Below are 22,714 nucleotides of genomic sequence, written 5' to 3'. Positions count from 1 at the left end.
CAGAGGCTCTTCTGGAGTCCTATGTCAGAGTGTAGCTGGGAAATCAAAAAAATCAAAGCTGTGGTGTTGTGCCAAGTCCTGCCTCTGGTTATCTCCCTTCTCCCATGCCACATGTTGCCTTTTTCCCCAGTGGAGCTGTGGCCTCTGCATTTTGGCTGGCTGTTATTCTAAATAGGTCTTTGGGAAGAGGCAGAACCCAGCTAAGAAATCTGTAGCTAGAATTACTAAAGGAGAAGGTGAAATAGGGGAGGAAGGAAGATTTTTCAGCCTGTTGATGAGCTGGTGTTAAAGCAGGTCAAAACCTGCTGCTTGATGTTGACCCCTGAGCTATTTCTGAAGGTGCTTCTGTTTTTTTCTTCCAGGCTGCAATCAGAGTGGGAATTGGTGCTGGAATGTTTGATCAGGGAATTTGTTTCTTCCTTCTGATGGTCAGACACATATTTCTCTATGGTTCCTGTGTGTGAGAGAACTGTGTTTGGAAGGTGGGGGTTGGGGTGGGTCACCCAGTAATTTTCATGTTTCTCTTGTTTCTGGTGGCTTGGTTGCCTTCGCTGCTGAATCTTTTACTGTGACAAGATCATTCCCACCCCTCCACAAGGCTTGGCATAGGAGCTGGTGTGCTGTGTCAGAGCAAGAAAGAGTATCCAAACTGGGCACTCCCATCTTTTGACTGCAGCCAGGAGGGAAAACCTTGGGAGTATAGCAGCGCTTTCCTCAAAATGCTTAGCTGGGTATTTAAAACATCCAGTGCTTAGTAACTGTTAAAAAACAAACTAGTGAACTGCACAAGTAGAAAGCTGTAGGTACCACCAGTGCCAAATCCACTGAGTGTCCCTGTTCCTCCAGCCATGAGAGGTTCTGCAGACATTCCCTCTGTCCTTGCTTGTGAATCTGTCCTGAGGATTTGGGAGTGCTTGTGTGCTCATTCATGTCAGGCTGGAATGGGGGGCAACAGTTGGCCTAGAGAGATGGTGCTACTGATGAATTTTAACTTCTGTCTAAAATAGATTATGGGTACTTTAGACCTTGGGACTGAAGTTTAAAAGATCAGTCCAGCTGTCTCACAGAGCTCCCTGTGCTCCTGTGCATCTCCCTTGGTTTGGCTTAGCTCATTAAAGAAGCAGGAAGCTGACCTGGGTGCAGGAGAGTTTGGATTGTGTGCAGGACCTGGGGGGATAAGCTAAGCCAAGGCTAAGCTCTCATTTACCAGCGCCCTGAGCTGCTTTGGAGCCTGCTTGCTGTTGTTTCTGTGCCAAGTTTCCAAATGTCATGTGTTGATACTGTCCATGGTATTGATAACTGCTTCACATTCCATGTCGATCTTTCCAGGGGAAACAGCCCTGGCTCTGTGTCATTAACATAGAAGTCGATTACAGTTGATTTTTTTTTTTTTCCTTTAGTTCCATTAGAGCCAAGCAATCCAATATTGCATTCAGTATTCCCTGGAGCAAGTCAGCACTTTGCAGACCTCTTCCCTGCTCCCCAGAGCACCCCTGAGCATCCTGCCAGCATCACTGCAGAATTTGAGAGCATGTCTGCAATCCCTTTAGCAGTAGGCGGGGTGTTGGCATACAGAGACCTTGGAGTGGTCTGGAGATGTTACCTGTATGGGCATGTGGTGAAAGAGGCTGCCAGTTTGCCAGGAGAGCTGATTTACTGAACAGAGAATTTATTAAATTAAGTGGGGGACCCTTCCCTGATGTGTGGCCCAGCCAAAGGTGAGGGCTGCCTGCCTTAGGTGTGGCTGAATACACTCGCAGCAGCGAGTGAGGGGATGGTGATTGCCGCTACCTTCTGAAAGCATCTCCAGGTGGAGGCGTTTGGGTAGGCAGGAACACAGCTTCACACACACACAGCAGCCACAGAGAGCAAAAGGAGCCAGGAACCATTGAAAGGGTCTTCTGTATGGAGTTCTGATGGGGCTTATTGGGGCCACACCACCCAGGGGGGCCAGGGGTGGAAGACAAGCATAGGCTGAGGGTCCAGGATTATATGTGAGTAAAGGAGGGTGGATCAGAGGGTCAGGGTCCAATGGGAATAGGGAAAGGTGGTGTATAGGTGGGACAACCAACTAGGAGAACCAGTAGGATAATGGGGTGGAGTAATGCACCAAGCTGGGGCCAATGGGGGAACAAGGGAAGGAGAACATTCTGGGGGATGTGCATAAAAGGTGGGTGGGGGCTAAACTGGGTAATGTCAACGAGATAAACCACTAGGGGAACAAACATTAACGTAAAGCTGGTGATGTCTAAGGGAGAGAGGCCTCTCCCACCCCAACCTTGGGAGGCATTACTTATGGCCTCCTTTCCACGATTGAGGGATGGGGATTTTGGTCATAGGCCTTTGGGCCTCCACATACACTCAGGTTTTTTGACTGTTGTCTGTCTGACATGTTTGGGTTTTTTAATATGTGTTTTGGTGAAATCCCAGCTTGATTGTAGATGCTAAAGCAGTATTTCTGATTAATGGAACTTTTTTGAGGAGGTGGGAGGGAAGCAGAAGTGTGACATTTCAGCTTCCTTGTCCTTGAGCTATGGAGCTCTCTGAGCTATGGTGGCAGGATGGTCCTTCCTACCAGTGTCCTCTCTGCTGAAAAGGCAGCCTGAGATAGTTACTTGCTGGTGTTAGAAGGGTGCATTCAGGGCCATCCAGCAAATCCTTTCTTCAGGTCTAGATTGCAGCACACCCTTTAAATGCTAATTTAACAAATCTCCTAAGAAGAAACAGGGAAAATGTAAACTGGAGAGAATACTTTTGTGGATCTTCAAAGGTTTTTCTAGGATTTTTCATGGTTTTGAACATGTGCTTTCAATGTATACTTGTATTTCTTGACACTTGTGATAAAGAGAGGGTTTCAGGAATAAATTTTAGGCAGTCTTTTCCTACTTTGGGCAAGTCCAAGTTTATATTGCTGTTGGAATAGTTGCCATGGGAGATGGAGGGGTGCAGAGATCAATATGATCAGGATGTTACTTTCAGGTAAGCTGTCATGTTTGATGAAAAGTCATAGGTTCAGATTTTTCTGGAAAGCACTGATTGGCATAAGCACAATTGCTTCCCAAATGGAAGTTGCTGGAGTGAAGTACTTGATGCCCTTCTAAGAAACTGGACACTGAGGAAGTAATGGTAGGGGGAAATTCTCTCCTCTCCCAGCTCTTCTCTGCCTTCTGCTGTGCCCCTGAGTGCTTATTCCTTCTCAACTGATGGAAGGAGAGGATCTGTCCACTCTGTGCCTTGTGTGCCCTGTGGAGAAGAGAGGGCTCAGTGAGTGGGTGCTTCGGGTCAGCAGGGTAGGAGCAGAAATGATCCTTCTGCCAACCCTTCTCCCTTTCTGCCCAGATGGGCTTTGGTTTTGCTGTGGCAACCCCACACCTTCCTACTGGAAGACTGAACATTTAATGGTGTCCTGCGGGCTCCCTTTAATATCCTTGTTTCTGCCCCTTCCCTCGCTGTTCCCACTTCTCCCATTTTCTCTCTGCAAGAGCTTCGTCCTTATGCTCCTGTCATTTGAAACTGTGATTTCAGCCAGTTTTGACAGTCTTCTCTTGACCTTCATGGCTCAATTCTTTCCCCTTCACTGTGGAGACATTTGTGATGTGATCTTTTTTCTCCTCTCTGCGCTGTTGAAGCTCCTGTATGTAACTCCCACTTATTGCTGATCTTGTGATGGTTTTGTTTTTACCCTGAAGTTACATATCTGCACAGTCTACTCAATGCAGTTTCTGGCTGGCCTTGTTGCCTGGAAATATAATTAAATATTGATTACTGGGCATTCAGCAGTCAAATGAGTTAATGTATTAATTATGTGTAAGTGTATGTCATTCCAGTAATGTTTGTTACCTACTGGCTGTGTTGGGAGAGAGGATGTAGATGGACTTTGGGAGTGGTGTTCGCTTTCTCTTTCGCCTTTTCATGGTTGAGTCCCTTGACTGATGGTGGTCTGGGCATTGCTGTTGTCTGGTGGTGTTGTTTCTTGCCTGTTCCTGCTCATTGCTCTCCGCTGATCATAAATTTTCAGAAGCCTTACACTACCTTAGTGGTTACTTCTGTTGGAAGCCAGGCTGGAATAATCCCAGTTAACATCTTGCTTTTGGGGGCTTCCTGGGAAATAGCAGTGCCTCCCTTATTCAGACTATCTGTCAGGTGAGTGGTTGGCCTGATTCAGGAGCTAGGTAGCTACTGGCTGGAAGATGTGTCTCTCTGCCAAGCCTTCACGTCACAGAGAGTGCAAAAAAATCCACCTTGTTCTTCTTGCTCCCTGGTGGTCTTCTGCATGGCTTAATGTGGGAAAAAATGTTTCTCTGCTGCTAAGTCTTGCTTACCAGTTCATTGGATTCTATCCATTAAAAATCTTTGAAAACCTCTGGCCAGCAGCAGCTTTTAATAGGAGCTGTGTGATTAACCTGAAACAGTCCCTGCCAGCTTCCCTTGTGCCACAACTGGTGTAAAACATTAGCCTGACCTCAGCGTGCATGGTGGGAGATTCTTCTCGTGTCCAGAGAAGGGTGATGGAGCTGGTGAAGGGTCTGGAGCAAAAGCCTGACGAGGAGCGGCTGAGGGATCTGGGGGGGATCAGCCTGGAGAAAAGGAGGCTCAGGGGGGACCTTCTCATGCTTTACAACTCCCTGACAGGAGAGTGCAGCCAGGTGGGGCTTGGGCTCTGCTCCCAGGGAGCAAGGAACCAGAGGAAATGGCCTCATGTTGCACCAGGGGAGGTTTAGATTGGCTACTGGGGAAAAGTTATTAACTGTAAGGGTGGCCAGGCATTGGAAAGTGCTGCCCAGGGCAGTGGTAGAGTCACATCCCTGGAAGTGTTCAGAAGGCGTTTGTGGAGCTTAGGGTCTAATGGTGGAACCTGCACTGGTGTGTTAGTGGTTGGATTTGATGATCTTAGAGGTCTTTTCCTGATACACAACCTAAACTTCCCCTGACTCAGCTCCCAGCCCTTTCCTCGGGTCCTGTCACTGGTCATGAGAGCGGAGAGATGGGTGTCTGCCCCTCTGCTTGCTCTCAGGAGCATGTTGAAGACCTCAGTGAAGTCTCCCCTCAGTCTTGCCAGGCTGAGCAAGGTTACCTGAGCCAATCCTCATAAGGCTTCCCCTCCAGACCCTCTCCCATCCTCGTGGTCCCTCTTTGAAAGCTCTTTATCAGCTTGATGTCTTTTTTTGTATTGTGGTGCCCAAAACTGCACACAGGACTTGAGATGAGGCCACAACATGCAAAGCAGAGTGGGACAATACCTTCCTTTGACTGGCTTGCAATGCTGGTTTGTTTTATTTGTTTTATTAGTTTCTCTTCTCTCCCCAACACTTCCCAAGTGAAGTGTGCACTGTCTTTGCTTAGCAGCATGGAAGGGCTGAGCCCTGGGATTCCTCCTACCTCTCTTTTTCCATCTCCATCTGAGGAAAGGTCCAGATGATTAATCCAGATGATTAAGGGAGTGGTTCCTCTGGGCACTTGTTTCACCAAGTTGCACAGTGAGTAAGGGTCGGTCTGGTTGCCTGTCATTTCTCATTTCCGTTAAAGAAATGATTCCAGATTATACAATCTGTCTGAATCCCTCTATGTCCTGTTTTTCCCAGGAAGATGGCTTTGATTGCTAAACCTGACTCAAAAAAATTAGGAAAATTTGGTACTTCTACAAACAATCAAATGAATCTATGAAATGTATTGCGTGTAGGAGTGGGAGGGAAGGTGGTGCTCTGCACATAACAGATTCAGGTGTTTGCTGCAATCCCTGAGAAACAGCAAACAACTCCAGAAATCGTTCTAGGTAATGTCTCATACCTCCTCCTGTGTGCAGCTGGTCTGCTGCCTGTGCAGCTGTGGCACCTGACAGTGACATATTTGTCTGTTTGCCTTGGAAGTCTGTCCCTTTGTGCTTTTTTCCCTCTGAGCATATTTAAATCTGTATTTTGTTTCTCTCTCTTCCCTATTTTTGTCTGCTCTCTTCACCTTTCCCCAGCACCCCATCAGGCCACTGCTTTGGCTTGGATGGGAAAAGCAGCATGAAATGCTGCCTGAGGCAGGTGTGGTTGGAGCTAGATGATCTTTAAGGGCCCTTCCAACCCAAACCATTCTGTGATTCTATGTTAAAATGCAATGTCTCCACGGAATCCATCCACTGGGAATGTAATAGCAAGTGTAGCAGAGCAGAGCTGCCTCCCCTAAGGTGCTGAAGGAACATATATGAAGGCATAGGTAAAAGAAATGCCAGGTGACAAAAACAGTACGAGAAGGATTATAGGAGCTAGTGGCTGGAGATGGAAAACTTCCCTAGGGAATGCCAATTTAATTGTCTACTAGATAATATGCAGTTAAAAGACAAGAAAATTAAGGTAGACTGTTCTTGCTTTTTGCATAAATTAGAAGTGCCAGATAAAATTCAATAGTGTAACTATTTCAGATCTAGATCTTTCACTGTGTAGTACTGAAGAGATACTGAACTACTGATTTTTAAAGCTTCTCAAAGGACAGGATAGTCAAAGATAATCTTACTAGCAGGAAAGAAAAGGATATTTTGGGGAAAATCTCTTTCAAATACAGACCTCCAAGGCATTGTCACAAAACATAGCAGTGTTTCAATATTCTGCCTCCTTTAGCAAACCCTAAGGACAGAATTTCCCCTTTGGTAAACATGAATTACTCCTGGTCTCAGAATAAATCTCATTCCAGAGGTTTGTTGCTGTTCAAGCTTTTATAGAAATGGTGTTTTGTTCTTCTCACTGCCCTTTATTGAAACTGCAACATCCACACAATTAACTATATGGTGTGTGTATCTCTGTTGCTAAAATATAAATTTTTATCCTGTGTGAAGGGAATCTTGCCGACTGTCCAAATTGTACTGCAGACTGGGTGCTGCTCCTTTGGGAAGGCTGGGCTTTGGGGAAGTGAGGATTGCCTGTGCTCCCAGGGAAGCTTCCCCTGAGAGTCTGAACTTGAGGAATGTATATCCTTGTATATATGTGTGTGTTTCTGTATCTTCCCCTGTGTCTGAATTGCAGCAGAGGAAGCTGCTTTAACTGGATGGCAATGCTTAATGCCACAAGCTCACTAACTTTTGTTCTTCAGGAATATCTTGAGCCAGTCAGTGTTGTTTCCTCTGGGTGAGGGAGGGTCCAGGTGTCCTTGGTGCTGCCTGAAGCAGCATTTGGCCTCAGCTCCACCATCTGCACTTCTTGGAGACTCTGGGGCTTGTATATGGGTGGTGGAAGCAATGAAAACATGGTTGATTCTCCTCTCTTGAGGGGGCTGGGGCTGTGAAGTTGCCCTCAGAAGCTTCTGGTGGGGTTTCTCTGCTCACAGTGTTAAGGCAGGATATTGGAATAGTCAGGTTTCTTGGCTGAGTGTGGAAAATGAGGCTGCTGCCAACCTACAGCTCCTTGGACCAGCTTGATTGCATTAAGGCTTTGCCATTCATACAATCATAGAATTGTTCAGGTTAGAACAGCTCTGTAAGACTGAGTCCCACCATTCCCCTGCACTGCCAGGTGTACCCCTAAGCCATGTCCCCAAGTGCCACATCCACACCCCTTTTGAATGCTTTCAGGGATGGTGCACTGATGCAATAGCCTCTGCTGCTCTTGTGGCTGAGTGACCTTTTGGAAGGCTGGAAGCTGCAGCAGAGCTTGCTGAAAGCTGCTGGGCATAACGTTAAATTCACTGTGATCATGGGTATTTAAATTGTTTATGGGGCTGTACAGAGACAAAATACATGCCAGAGATAGAAAGGAAAAAGTCAACTTTTTTGCCGTGCCATTCCTTGACAAATAAGAATATTTGCAGTTTGTAATTTATGATACTTTTGGAGAACTCTTTTGTTGGAAGAAGTGTACGCACACTTGTTGCATGTACATGGAAAGGGGTGTGGGGGGGTTAAAACGTCTTTTCTTGTAAGCAGACTCATTCTCCCAAAGCTGGAAAGCCCTGTTTTTTGAAGGAGATCACACCTGGTCTTTGAAAGTCCCTGACATGGTGTGTGTTTCCCAGGGCACCTGTCTATGGGTGAGCCTCTCTGCGTTTGTTTTGTGGGTTTTGAAGTTTTCCACATCAGGGAGTACTGAGACATATCCTTCTCTCCCTCCCCTCCCGTTTTCCCCACTGCAGGGGTTTGTAATGAGTTACTCTTCAAGGTCCCTTTTAGCCCAAACCATTCTATTTCTTTGATTCTCTGAGTCTGAAATAGCAATACCAAGCTCCTGTATTAGACAAAGCATTCTGCAGTCCTTGTGGCATGCTTGGCTCAGAAATCCGGGTTCCCTGCGGCATTTTCAGCCTTGGTTATAAAAATAACCTTCAGCTGCACAAGTGGCTTCAGGAACAGTGACACACTGGGCCACCTTGAGCATCCTCTGTGTGCCTGTCTGTGACTGAGCCTTTGAAGGGCAGCCTTTGTTCTGGGGAGGGCTGAGAATGTGCAGGTGGGAAGGATGAGGACCTGAAGTGGAAAAGGCCTTGGGCAAAGGAGGAGAAGGAGGTGCTTTTACCTTGTGGAAGGGGCTGAGTGTGCCAGCAGTGTTTAAGACACCGTATGGAAGCACAGACTTTGTGTCTGAAGTCGCCTTTCACAGCCTGCTGTGCAGATTGTGACTTCCTGGTCACCTCCTGAGGGGATGTGGTCCTGCCACTAATGGAACATCACTTGTGTGCTTCTGTGAGCCCAGTCTGAGCTCTGCTGCACTGGGAGGCCTTGTGCCCTTGCTGGGGCTGCTTGGAGCCTCGGGATGTTTACCAGGCCTGACAGAGCCATGACCTTGGCGTGAGGACACGAGCTGCACTGCTGCTCTGGGTTTCCATTGGAAGCCAGGCTTGGAAGTAGGCTTTGCTTCAAATAGCTAGGGGATCTGAAGGGGCAGAGAATGCAGATCCTGCTTTTTGTAGGATGCCTTGCATATTGGGGCAGAAGGAGCGCTTGCATGCTGGTGTAATTATTAAGTGTGAACAAAAATAATGTAGCTTGTTTTATGTTGTGAAAAGCAAATGCTGTATCCATGGAGAAACCTTTTCCTCCAGCACTGGTTCCCAAGCCTGCAGCGGGGCTTGGACTGGGTAAACCCATATGTATCTTCTGTGGCCACATACAGGTACCAAGCTGTCCCTGGGGGCTCCCCTAACAGCCAGAGGACAGAGGGCTTGGATGCAGCCCCCTGCCTCTGTCCTTGCCTCCCCCAAGCCTTGGTCACACTAGTGACCCTTCTGCATCCATCACTGCTTTTGGGAGCAATGGAGCTGGAGTCAGTGATTGGGAGCTGTCAGTGGGATGAGGGGATGGAGCTGTGGAGCATCCTCTCTGCCAGAGGACATCTTGGCTGGCTTTTTGCCTGGCCCGTGTTGTCCCTCATCTCTGTTCCTAGAGGAGTAAGAACACCTTTGGGGGTTGTGCACTGACAGCTGCCAGGTCACAGCACTGTTGTGCGTGCCCCAGGAGACTGTCCTTACCATTTCCCAGGCTCTTTCATTGGACAAGAGTAGCGCACAACTTAAGAGTGACACTATGTAATTTTAAAAAACAACTCCAAACCACACCCAATATTCTGCTTTTGGATGTAGTCTGACTTTCTTCATGAACTCATCCCACAGCTGTAGGCATATGGTCATTCTTGTTGTTACACAACTGAGGCTAAAATTAAAACATCTGTTGTTATTTAATTTCAGTTTGCCAAAATACTATGTTTTGAGCAGCAACAGCTTTACTGTTATGTATCATTGGGGTTTTGGAATAATAATTAATGTTACATGTCGTTTTTTAATGTCTCATAGCCCAAGTGGAGCTTTGCAGGGCGGAGCAAATGCCTGATGCTCCTCTGTCCATGTGGCATTGCACAGGTTTATTGAATATTTCTGCTCATGGCCAAATGCTCCAAGTCATGTAGTTTCCTGGAACTGTCAAACCCTCTTGGTTGCGGAGCCAAAATTAAATAGTGGGATCTTGGAGCAGGGAAGCCTGTAGTGTTACAGCTTTAACTCAGTCCAGCTTCTTTCTGGATGCCTAGAAAGGATAAAGTGGGGATTTCTAAGGTAGGATTTATAGATATATTTAGTCTAAGGAGTTCTTTATGAAAAATAGTCATATATATGTGTGTGTATATATATATACATTCAATTTTTATTTTTAGTCTGAGTCCTTTACCAAAAAACCCTCAAGATTTCTGAAATCCCAAGATTTCTGAAAGCCATCCTCAAAAATCTGCTTCTCTGTCATGAAAGCAGGATCCTGAGGGTTGCCAAGAGTAGTACCAAATGCTTTATGTAGGTGGCAAAAAGCTATTGTGGTTTTTTTAACCTGTTTGTATCTGGCATATCTTGTACTGCACAGATCAGAGGGAAGAAAGAAAAAAACATGTTCTCACTGAAATGAATAATTGTCAAGTTTATAGTATGGAAATTATCCTTAGCTAATGTAATGGGGTTTGCTTACCTTTCCACTAAATTGTTGTTAAATTACCTGTGGAATGGGCTGGAGAGGAGGATTCAAACCCTTCTGATTTCACAGGAAAATAATTAAGACAGAGCTGCAGTTTGGCTTGATCTCAGAGGTGCTTGCAAGCTAAATAAAAATAAAAGGCTACCTTGGGGACAGTCTGTGCTGTTAATTAACTAGCTAAATTCTGCCTTCACTGTTCTCCAGCGGGTTTCCAGCAGTTTTGGCACTTGACATCACAACTGGAAGCTGCCAAGCACAACTTTGCACCTTCAAGCAGCCAAACAGCCTTCTGAGGGCAGGCTGGGATATGGAAATTGGAGCGTCTGGGGATCCAAGTGATGGAAAAGGGCAGGAACTGGCTGCTGGCAGAGGAGGGATGCAGCTCCTTTCCCTCAGGCACCCTCTGGATATCTGTGGCCACCTTCCCCCGGCCAGCAGCAAGGTTGGGTTCCTGCCAGGAAAACAGCTTTTGTGTTTCCTTAAATATTCCACTACCGTTTTGGGGAAAAGAAACACCAACCCAAACCTGAATTGCTGTTATTACTAGAGTTTGCCAGCTGGCTGAATTGGGCCTTTTTATTTTCATTAACAAATGCTGCCAGGCGATGTTTTTCCAGTGAAGTCATAAGTGTGTTTCCAGATGAGGGGCAGATCTTCCCAGCACTGCCATGGCTAAAATCTGGGCAGTCTGGAGCAGCTGTGGTGTCCTGTGCAGGCAGCCTTCTGGAGATCACTGGGATGGGATAACAATTCCATAATAGTAGTACATATGTGATAATTGACTATAATTCATCCTTTTTTCCCCTGAAACCACAGAAATGAGGGGTGATGGGGGGTGGGCATAACTCAGAGTTGGTTATTGGACCATGCAATTTGTTGTATCAAAGCATCTGCTTTGATACCACAACAAACATGGTTTTAGTAAGTCCTTTTTGGGAATTTATTTTTCTGGGAAACGAGGCTGTGGAAGCTCCAGCTTCATTCTCCCTGTCTCAAAACATGGTGGTGATTGTTGGTTTTATGGAAAGGTCTCCTTAGCCCCAGCAGGTTTCTTCTGCTCTGAAGAAATTACTAAGGCATGCTGTTGTTTAAATCATCCTGAAGGATCTGTAGCTTCAGAAAAGTTATCCTTAGTGAGTTGTTTTCATAATTCTGTTGAGTTCCTTTTCTCTTTATTTTGGGGGAGGCAGGAAAAGGGGTACTTTTTCTTCCCCTAAGCTAAAGTGAATGGCGTGATCTTTGGGGAGCTTGTTACTCTATTGGAATTCTGGTATTTCCAGCACATTTCAGGACAAAAGTTGGCTAAAGTCAATTTTGTTTTAAACACGTGAGGTAAAATATAATTCTATAGCACTTGCAACAGATCTCCAGTAAAAATATTTGCAATGGTATTTTACCTTATATTGGATATCAGTGCCCAACAGCTGCTTTCCAAATACTGAATTTGGTAAATAGTAGGTACTGGTCTTTTTTACAAGCTGCTGGCAAACAGCTGCTCCCTAGGGCTTCCCTGGATATATTTCAGAACTTTCTCCCTGTGAGGGTGGTGAGGCCCTAGCACAGGTTGCCCAGGGAAGCTGTGGCTGCCCCGTCCCTGGAAGTGTTCAGGGCCTGGTTGGACAGGGCTTGGAACAAACTGGTCTAGGGGAAGGTGTCCCTGCCCACAGCAAGGGGCTTGGAAATGGGATGAGCTTTGAGGTCCTTTCCAATCCATACCATTCTGTGATCCTGTGCTGATAATCTGATTTACTTGCTTGTTTCTTGTTTTTTAACTCACAGAGAGCAGATTTGATTTGCGTGGCTAAAAGTTGGGGTGCAGGGTAGCCTCTGGATCTGCCTGCAGCCTGCCTACCATGCCAGCAAGCTCAAAAGCATCAAGGGTTGAACAGAATCTGTTATGCAGGAGCCAGGCTCCATCTCATGTCTCTTCTCTTCCAGGTTTGGAAGAAAAAACAGTTATTTCCAAGAAAGAGAAGATGAAGCTGAGGAAGGAAAGATGGCTGCAGAGTGAGTATTCCTGTGACATGGCATCACAGAGCATAGTTCTGATTGATCTCTATACTCTGGGTTTGGGTGACAGTGCTGGAAGAAGTTGAACACTTCTCAGAAATCTTCATCCCTCCCCGGCACTGGGATAAAAGTTCAAGTTATTGTTTCTCAATGTTCAGCACCAAGACTTAGTCTTTGCCCCAGCTCTACTCTTGATTTTTCACCATATGTAATATATGTGACTGCATAAACCCTTTGTTAACCCAGAAGGGCACTGTGCCCATATAAGTTTAGCATATTTTTCTATCTTTTAAAACTCTGGTACAGATATGAGTAGCTGTCTAGTGGACCTCCTCCTTACCCAGGAGCTGTGGGGATGGCAGGACATGCTGGAGCTGAGCTCCATGCTGCCACCAGCTAATCCCAAACCTCTGTGGTGAGACCCTACAGTGGCCTGTCCTGCCCCCTCAGTAAGGGAGAACTCTGGACACTGCTGGTTGTGTTACTGCTCTTTCCTACATGCTACAGGTCGGTGAACCCACCTTTACTAGACAGTCTGGCCTCTCTTGAGGCGGTGAAATATGAACTAAGCAAACCCAGCCCATGGTAGAAATGCTTCTCTTCCCTATTTTTGCTTTGAGTGTCTTAGCACAGTAGGGGACTATACTGTCCTACCCAGTGGGATTCTTTGTATCACCTGAAGCTGTTCTTGGGACAGGCTTTTCTCCTAACACCTTCTTGCCCAACAGGGTTGGATACAGACTGTGTTTGGGGTAGAGGGATGCAGCTCTCTGCTACACCAAACACTCTCTCTGCCTGAGCTCTGAGCCCAAGTTCATTAACCTTTGATTTCACCAGTTGTATTGAAGGTGTGTCTGGCTCTTAGGTAAAAAGATACGAATTTAACACATGTGAATGTGGAGGAAACCTCCTCTCAAGCAACCAGCCAACAGTTTCTGAATGCCTTGACATCTTGCTTGGACACAAAATGCAGATGGCTGTGCTAGTCAAGGTCAGCCGCTTTGGAAAAGCCCAAGAGCAGGATCCCTACATGGTCTTAATCCAGGCCTCCTGATGCCTTTGTAGCATCAGTCTTTCCCAAGATCATGTGTGCTATTTTGGCCCTGCTGTGGTCTCTTTCCCTTTCTCTTGGTTCTGAAATTACTAAGGTGAAATGCAGAGGCTTTGCTTTGAGGAGAGCACCAAGACAGTAAACTCCAGGCCAGATTATCTATTTTAGGAGGTACAAACTGCTAGAAGTGCTTTACAGGCGCAGAAGTACCTAAAAACTCTGCCAGTTCTTTGTGGAGAAAGAGCTTTTTGTGCCCCCAAAGAGAACCCAGCTTTGACTGCTGGGACTGCTGAAGTTATCTCTACATCTGTTTTCCTAAATCTGAGTTTGTTGTTTCTTCTTATCCCTGGGCTGCTTTTGTGACACTGGATGCCAAGACTCTGGGAACCAAAGATCAGCCCAGTGTAAATCAGTGCAAATGTAAAACTCTCTTCCCATTCCAATAAGTAATCTTAGGAGAGACTAGAGGGGGAAAAAAAACTTGTGTAATGCTTCAGACATTAGAAGTATGCACATTTAAAAATACATATATCGCGTGGCTCCTCAGATGAACAAGATTTCATAGGAAAAGAATTTGGGATGTTTGCGCAGAATCAGGTGTCTGAAAATTTTGAGCACGCACTGTTTATGAAAGCACTGAAGTAGTCAGCTTCATAAAGCCAGACCAAAAAAAGAAGTAATGCAGAACAGAAAGCTGTGTTCTTGGCAGGGATTGCTGTGAGGAGAAGTGTTTCTAATCCTGATTCGTCACAAACATCCATGTACAGCAGAACTGTAGTTCATGAAAAACTGTTGCTCGTCGACTCAGCTGAGTTGGAAAACAAGCAAGGCAAAGGTATTAAAAGAGTCAGCCACTGAATTTGAGTTCTGCTTCCCTGACTGTGGGAGCAGGATTATTCCCAGGATTGTGGTCTGTAAGTGGGACTGTCTGCTTTTGTGCTCCCACCAAAAATTACTTCTGGCTTCTGTGGCCGTGATGCCTTGGGAGTTGTTGGCCTCCCTGTGTCACCAACTCAGCCTCGTGGCTTCTGGCTCACTGTCACATCCACACAAGGAGTTTGTAGCTCAGCACTGAGGCACATCCTTGCAGTTGTCCAAGGGACTTGTGGGTCAGGTGGGGCATCTTGGAATGCAGCTGGAGGCTTGTAGCAGTGCTGGGCTTTTGTGGGCTGTCCTAAAGGACATATTCTGCTGGTGCTCACCCTGGAAGCTGCTGGCTTTGAGAAGCGTGGGCAGCTGTGGGACTTACTGCTACATCAGGGAGCATCAAGGACTGAGGCAGAAGCCTGTGGATTTTAATGCCTACCTCCTAAGGCAAAGAAGGAGACAGATGTAACATTTATGGAGCTTTCTGTGCCCACACCCTTGTCTGAACTGCTGGTGGGAGACAGAGAAAAGCCATCTGCATCTGCCACTTGGTGCAGTGCTTTTCCAAGGGTCCAGTTTATCCAACATCTGACTGCTTGCGCTCCAGAGTGAGTCATGGAGGTGGAACCTCGACTCGCTTCAAACTAAGTAAACAACTGACATTAAGTCCATCTTTTCTGCCTGCTCTAGGAGACACTTGTTTAGTCCCAACAGCAGTGCAGAGAGGGGACTGCCTGTTTAAGGCCAGATGTGGAATTGACTGTATTTGGGTTGCCCCTTCCCCTCATTTTCCAATTCCATGCAAGGTCAGTGTGGTTTTTGCCACATCCAGGACTCCTGTGCCATTTTGCTGTGAGCAATGGATGGCGTAAGGGATGGAAACGGACAAAAATCTGTCTGGGAATTTCACTTTCCGTTGCAATGTCAGAAGGATGTACATAGTTACAAGCAAATACATCAATGGAGGGAATGACACAGCTGCACTTTTTCATTTTTTCCAGGTTTAAATCTTGTGGCCTGTTGTAAATGGTAAAACAACTTATGCATTTCTTAGCTCAATGGTTATCTCCTGCAGGCGCTTTCCCTTCTTCCAGTAATGCCTTGTTTCTGATGCAGAAATAGAAAGTGTCAAGATGGCCAAGCAAAAGCAAAAAGCTGAAGCAAAACGGAAAGCAACACCTGTGGTGGGAGACATGCAGCCCTTGATGGAAGCACTGCCTGACCTCTCTTACCTGACCACAGGTGTGAGGGGAAGGAAGCCTCTCAAAAGGTATGTGCCATTTAGAGATGGGCTATGTATTGCCCTTCTTCCTGTGGGGTAAAGTGTCCTTCAGCTCAGCTTGTAGCTACAGGCAGCAGTCAGGAGAACAGGGTCTCATTTGCAACTCTATTTTAACCCTTTTCATGCTTCACTTGACACAAGAAAAAAAGATGAAATGTGTCTTCTGAACCTAGAGCTGAGAGGGGAACCGTGTTGCTTGGGTGAGGCTTGGCATGAGACAGGCTGGCAGCATCCAGATGTCCTGGGAGTTGGATGAGTGGCACGTAGGTGTCCACACTGTAATGCTGCTGAGCTCACCTGATAACCTTGTCTGGTGGTGTTGCAGCCTGATATTCCATCCTTCCAGACCTTCATCCAGGCATTATCCTGTGGCAGTTCAAGCCCTTTGAGCCCTGCTCTTTGTGCTCTGGCCAGAATCTTCGTTGTCTTGTAGTATGACTTTGGCCAAGAGCATGGCTGAGTTGGGTGTTCCCTGTGCACTGCCAGCTCCCTCTCTCCCCATCCCAGACCTTTCCCAAAAGTCTCTCCTTTCAGAAGTCCAAGCTGGCACAGTGGAGGTAGGAGTTTGACATGGGCTGATGTCACCTACATTGCCTGTGACCTGCTAACCCCAAATCAGCCCCCCTTGGTACTGGCGTAGAGGACCTACAGGCTCTTCTTCCTGACTTCTGGCTTCCTGCATGTCTGCACAGAAGTGTTTGAAATAATCAGAGGAGGCCTTTATAGGATTTGAATCATTACAGAAAGGAAGGGTAATACTCTGGTGATTTGTCAGCAGTATTAATAAAAGATTAGATTCTCCAGAAATTTGATCTCCTGCAGGGTAAAAGTGCATTACAGGGAGGTTTTTATTCTGTTTTATAATGAATGAAGGCAATGAAGTGTAATGAAGCTGAGCTGCTAACAGGGTCCAAGTGAACAGGCAGCATGCTGCTGGTTTTGAGGGGAAATCTGGTGGGGAATATACTCTAGAACAACTTTCCTTTAGGCTTTGTCACCCTCTGCAGAGCTGCTCACCTCTGAAGGGACTGCCATGGTGACTTGGTGGCACACACAGATTTGCCTGCTCTGGTGACCAAGGGGTGCCATCCAGCTTAAGAAAGGATTTTCCTGAGCTTCTGTGAGCATTCTAGGCAAACTAGGACCAGAAGTTGTTCCTGTGCTGAGCAGTTAAAAATGAAGAGAGCAAAATGAGCAGAAACTGATTGAACAATGACAGGTGATGGAGATGAGTGAGGTGAAGGAATATGAGGCAAGGGGAGTAAGAAGAAAGAAAGAATGGGGGGAAAAAGGCAAAATAAGAGGACGGAGGGTAGCATGCCAGAGAGGAAAATAGGAAGAGGAGGTCACTGGTAACAAGAGACCAGATCCTGCTGTCTTGAAGAGGAGGTGAGAAATTGTTGCGTTTCCTGACCTTTGTATCAGATCAGGTGGGGATGGTTGTAGTCCCCAGCACCGGGATTATTACTCCTTGATCCCTGCTCCAACGGAGAGGTGGGATGCAGGCCCTCTTTCTCCACCTTGTCCTGTATGCTGGGGCTATTCAGGGTAAATTGGGGAGGAGCTATCCCACAGAGGCAGAGCCTTTTCCCAGCCTCTTTCTCCTGTTAACTTTCATATCTGTGTAATCCTGAAAAATGGAAATTTCTTCTCCTTTCCTTAATGTTCAGTTCTACCAGCAACTTCCCTTGTGCACCACAAGTCCCAGAAGCAATCTCTGCGCTTCCTGTGTGTCCCTTGCTGGGGCTTAGTGGTAAATCTCTGCTGCTGCCTGGCATCAGGCATCATGAGGGATGGTATTACACCTCTGGTCTCCTTGCATTTTGCCCAGGAAAAAGGAATGCATAGAGAAGTGGCAGCTGTATCTTCTGCCTTGCCTCTTCTGCACATAGTGCACCATTACACCATTACTCCTCTTGCTGAGTATCCATGGTGCTCCCTGTAAGGAATGGCAGGAGAGGCTGGAGCTGTGTGGTGTCAGCAGGGAACATGAGCTGTACAGAGGTGACATGTGGGGTGGGGAGGTTTGATGGAATCTTTTCTCTGAGCAACAGGATCGGTTTGACCTGGAGGTCAGTGATAAGCAGAAAGTGATCCGGGCATGGGCAGCTAATGACCAGTTCTGGTACTGAGTGATCTGGTTTTCCTGTAGTGCCTCCTGCTATGTCAGCCTCGAGTGGAAGGAGTTTGCATTTCCCTCCAATGCCTGGCTGTGGGAATAATTGCCTTTCAGGACAATTTCCATGCAGGACAATTAATTATCTATCCTTTCTGGAAAGGCAGAAGCAGAATCCCTGGACTCTTTCCATCTACACAGCCATTGCTAAATTAATGCTCTAACACTCACTTGTTTTGTTTCTTCTCTCCACAGCCACATAAAAGCAAAGGCAGAGCCAGCAGACTTCTGTCTGATGAAACAAGCTCAGAAACATCAGCTCCTGTAAGTACCCAGTTGTCAGTGTCCATTTCCTGCTGAGCCTCATTAAATGGTTGAGACTGGAAGGGACCCAGTCTCACCTGGGGCTCACCTGGTCCAGCCCTCATGCTCAAGCAGGGTCACCTAGAACTGGTTGCTCAAGACCCACGTCCACATGGCTTTTGAATATCAACAAGGGTGGGGAACTTAAATGGGTCCAAGTAACTCCTGGACTTGGTCTGGCAACTGCTTATTCTCCATCTCTTGGATAGCCATCAAGAACTTCATTTTCCCTCAGCACGGGTCTCTTGGGGCTAGGCTGTGTGATCTGGCAGTGTTTGCTTTCTTGTTTCCTGGATTTCTGTCAGTTTTGAGCCAGTCAGCTTCAAACTAAGGCTGAACAGTCAGGCTACAGATCCAGCACTGCTCTCCATGAATACCTTCTCTGTCAGAAGCAGGCCAGTGTTGGTGCTGGGATGCCTTTCTTGCTCAGTTCTGCCTTGCTTTACTTTTTCATGGTCTGGCAAGTCTGTGCTTCTTGGGAGGGAAAAAGTTTAGAGGAAGGTCTTGAGGTTTCTTTTCCAAGGTATTAGTTCAGATGAGAGATTCCTAAGCCTCACCTTATTACCCCAACCCAAGCTTCAGGAGCATTGGCTCTTCTCTCTGTTTCTCTGGCAGGAACATTGAAGGGAGGGGCTGTGCTTGGGAGGGGAGGTAGCTGTGTGCTACCAAGTGTTTGTCTGGCGAGGCTGTGGAAAACCTGGCAGTCTGAGAGAGATTCAGGTGCTGTAGTAGATGTGGCAGTGTGCAAACCCAGGGATTTTTTTTATACTCCTGCTCTGTTCTTGTCCCTCCCTGCTTGCTTGCTTTTTGAGACAAGGCCATTTCCCCAGGAAGCAGCTGTGACCAGGCATGCAGAGATAATTCTGTCATACTCTTCCCATGGTGTCCAGCTAGTGTTGTGTGTAGGATTACCAACGCTCAATGTTCAGCAATAAAGAGAGTCAGTAGATAAGCTCTCTAAAGAGAATTTCATTTTGTGCTGGTGCAATCTGAAGTAATTTTCATTCCTGGTGATTCACCAGATCCAGAGTCTCTTGTTTCTGGTTTACTAGGGAAGAGCTCTTAAAAAAACATTCCCAAGTGATGCTGGACACTATTGTGGTTGTTTGTGTCTCTCTGGTGTGAGATCAAAGTCTCTGGCTCCCATGAAGCTGGCAGCAATTTGGGCTTTGCCCTTGGCTAAATTAGGTTTATTCTTACACTGTCTTTCTCTGAGATTTACACCCAGGATCACTCTGTCTCAACAGAAATCTGCTGCTGTATGAGTTGGTCCTTATCTGCTCAGTTCCTTTCACATGAGGCACTTAGAGAGCTGATGTGTTATTTTTCTTTCCTCAGTGAGCAGGAAGTGGCTCGGTTTCATGAGGTTATCAGCGATCCCCAGTACAGAGCCAACCCCCTCCTGGCCATCAGCAAGCACCTCTCCAAGAAGCTGAGGCAGGGGGAAGAAGGGGAACCCCTTTAGAGCTTCAGCTTTGCCCGGACATGCGCAGGCTGTGAAAAGGAGCACATCCCTGGCATGACATCCCAGCCACTTTGGTCCTTGGAAGCAGTTCAGCAGATGGTTAAACCAACAGCCCTGCTTTCTGTCTGCAGGAATAATGCAGCTCTCTCCTGACAGGGGCAGCTGCTCTTTTACAAGCAGTCCACATGGAGCAGGGTGTTCTGTGAGATTCTTGTGCAGTCATTAATCTCCCTGCCAAGTGTCTTGATACATTTGCTCTTCTTGTGAGCAGGTATGATTTCTGAAACTGTACCAAACGGCCATGTATCTGTGTTCTGTCATTCCCCCCCCCATCTTCCTGACAACTCTGAGAAGAAGTTCTTGCTTGCTCTGTTGGGATGGTTCAGGACCCCAAGCCCTGGAGCCCAGGAGGCTTTTGGAACTTGTTATGACCAGTGCTTCTGTTCATAGACATTGTTTTCTGTGAGAAATTTAGTTTTTGAATAAACAAACTTTCATACAGCACTGAGTTTGTCTGGCTCTTGTTTTGGTAAATAGGAATTGTAATATGAGTTTATTTCCTTCTTTGGAAAAATGACTTAAAAATATTGTTCTTTCCATGTGTACAGTGAATTAGGGGGGACTGCTACAAACAATAAGAAGTGACTGCAGATCACATCTAACTCACAGACGTGCCTTCCTCCTGCCCTGGGAGCACGTGCTTTCTGTGAGTGATGCTCATCCCTTCTGGCCTTTGTGCACTGTTTGGCCTGCCCTGTAGGAAGCATCCCAAAACATGTCCAGCCTGCAGGCTATGAACTTCAGCCAGTTGTTTTGGGGATTAGGAACCTCTGGAGCAGGCTTTTCCTGTACCCAAACACCAATGTTCCCAAAACCCCAGTGAACTTTCATGGGGGACAACTGAAGGCAGGGCCATTCCCTATTAGAGATGATCCTGATTTGACACCCAAAAATACCCAGTGCTGTCTTTTAAACCGTAAAAAAGTTTACTGATGCTTCTTAACCTTGGGAAAGCAGCCTGCTGCAGTTGACTCTGACCCAAGTTAGTGCCTGAAATGAGCTTCAATGGAGGTGGCTGGCACCTGGATCATACTTGTCTTGCCTCAACAGTAATGCTGCTGCTACTGTTCTCTCTCTAGGCCGGCACTGTTGAACAAAGGCTTTGTCTGGTGCCTTTTGGCTCTGGCAGTGCAGACACTGTCGCTGACTCTGCCACTCCTCTTCCCACAGGGCCTGGCAAGAGCTTCCTGCTGGCAGAGGCCACAGAGAGATGCTGACAGTGTCCCATCCTTCATTCTGTTGCTCTGAGGTTGGCCAGCCCCAGGGGCAGCCATTCTTGTGCTGGAAGGGAGAGAGGGTGGGAGATGAAGGAAGGCAAAGACATCCAAGAATTGAGATTGTTCAGCCTGGACAAGAGTAAGCTCTGGGGAGACTGAGCCCCCACCCCCAGTGCCTATAGGGGCTTCAAAGAGAGCAGGAGAGGGGCTGTGAACAAGGGCTTGGAGGACTAGGACAAGGGGGAATGGCTTCACACTGCCAGAGGGCTGGGTTAGATGGGATATTGGGAAGAAATTGTTTCCTGTGAGGGTGCTTGAGGCCCTGGCACAGGTTGCCCAGAGAAGCTGTGGCTGCCTCATCCCTGGAAGTGTATACGGTCAGTTTGGACCAGGCTTTTGGAGCAACATGGTCTAATGGAAAGTGTTTCTGCCCATGGCAGGGTGTTGGAACTGGATGAGCTTTAAGGTTCTTTCCAGTCCAAACCATTGTATAATTCTCTCATTCTGTGATTCCAAGTACAAAGGAGGATGGAAATCTGGAAACAGGAATGAGATAAGAAAAGGAACAGTAACAATATTAATAACAAAAAAGGGGGTGATTCATGTGCAGAAATGCTCACCCAGACTCTGAGACAATGAACGATGGCAGACAATGCTGCTGTGTTTTCCTTTGACTGCAAGCCAGAGAGTTCCTAGTCCCTGTCACAGTACTGTCACAGCTGGTCTGAGCTGGACAAGGTAAGTCTGGCCATAACACAAATCCAATTGGGCTAGCCTAGTTCATTCCAGAACAAGTCTCAGTTACAGGTTATAGGGGACCCTCAGCTAACCCAGTTTGAGCTCAGATGCAAGCACAGCACTGGTCAGAGCCCTGGATGGAGAGAGATCCCAACCAGTCAGCTATCTGAGCCTGGGAGATTCAAACCCCTAGGAAAAAGGGCAACCATATGAAACCCACTGCTGTTGTCTCAGGGATCTCTGAGAGTTTGTGTCGTTCCTGTCTCCAACCAACGACCCCATGTAACATGCCCCCATCCTGGTAATGGTGTGATGTGGTATGGAAAAACCCCTGGTCCTAGTCAAAACTTGGATATACCTCTGCAAAACCAGCTCCAAGCACTTTGGAGCCCCCAGAGGCATCACTGTCATGAAGGGCTCTGTGTGTATGTAGGACTTTCTGGGGTGGCAGCCTAAGGGGTCCCCACCCCTTAGACTGCACCTTTAGGTAGCTACAGCCAGAGCTGTGGAAATTTGGACACCAAAAAGGAGTTATGAGTCCAGCATTTCTTCCTTGCTCAGTCTGCTTGCTGGGTCCCATTCTTTCCCTTCAACCTCTGGGAGCCAGCAGAGCTGAAGCCTCATTATCTGGGACATGAAGGGGTGACTGATCTGATAGAGGCGTTGAGCAGGGTGACCCTCCTGTTTTTACTGCCTGGTGGCTGTCCCCACATGGAGATGTTGGGCCAGTGACTCCCCTCAGTACCTCCTGTACCCACCTGGTGGCCTTTGATCTGCCTGCACCGTTGTGCAACACATTCACATCTTTCCTTCACCTTGGATGGGCCAGCACCCACTCGGCTGTGTGTATAGCTCTGAGCCTGCTGTTTGGAATTGTTGGTCCCCCAGGAACTTAGCAGCAGTTAAACATGTGAGTGTTTAGAGCTCCAGTTCACAGCCTGCTGCTGCAGGCATCTCCTGCCCCCGCCATCTGAGCAGTTGAGCAAAGGACTTAAAATCTGCCAGGAAACAGGCGTCTGAGACACAGAGTCGCCTTCGCAGTTGGCATGTTTTCAGGATGATAAAAGCTTTCACGCCTTTTTTTTTCTTTTTTAGATAGTAGGGTGGGAAAAAAATAGCTTC

At 47.0% G+C, this 22,714-nt stretch overlaps 1 protein-coding gene across 2 annotated transcripts in view; it reads left to right on the top strand.

Annotated features, from left to right (window-relative positions):
• The window catches only part of SLX9 (SLX9 ribosome biogenesis factor), a 38,875-nt gene extending 18,794 nt beyond the window's left edge, over positions 1 to 20,081 (top strand). Inside the window, exons 1-5 of one of the 2 annotated variants that reach the window (XM_088058907.1) lie at positions 2,245 to 2,365; positions 12,362 to 12,430; positions 15,468 to 15,621; positions 18,005 to 18,073; positions 19,451 to 20,081. In XM_088058907.1, coding sequence (XP_087915033.1) covers positions 2,245 to 2,365; positions 12,362 to 12,430; positions 15,468 to 15,621; positions 18,005 to 18,073; positions 19,451 to 19,577 — 540 coding nt within the window. In that variant the 3' untranslated portion in view covers positions 19,578 to 20,081. Of the gene's footprint in view, positions 1 to 2,244; positions 2,366 to 12,361; positions 12,431 to 15,467; positions 15,622 to 18,004; positions 18,074 to 19,450 lie in introns of those variants that run through there. The other variant, XM_005528926.3, reaches the window with a different exon arrangement.
• The last annotated feature ends 2,633 nt before the right edge of the window (positions 20,082 to 22,714 follow it).

The sequence above is a fragment of the Pseudopodoces humilis genome, chromosome 8 (genome assembly GCF_049639895.1).
Source record: "Pseudopodoces humilis isolate 2021_Gansu_Grassland_sample_001 chromosome 8, ASM4963989v1, whole genome shotgun sequence".
In the NCBI taxonomy this organism is placed as follows: domain Eukaryota; kingdom Metazoa; phylum Chordata; class Aves; order Passeriformes; family Paridae; genus Pseudopodoces; species Pseudopodoces humilis.
The sequence above is the reverse complement of the archived record's forward strand: the minus strand, read 5'-3'. Positions and strand labels throughout refer to the sequence as shown.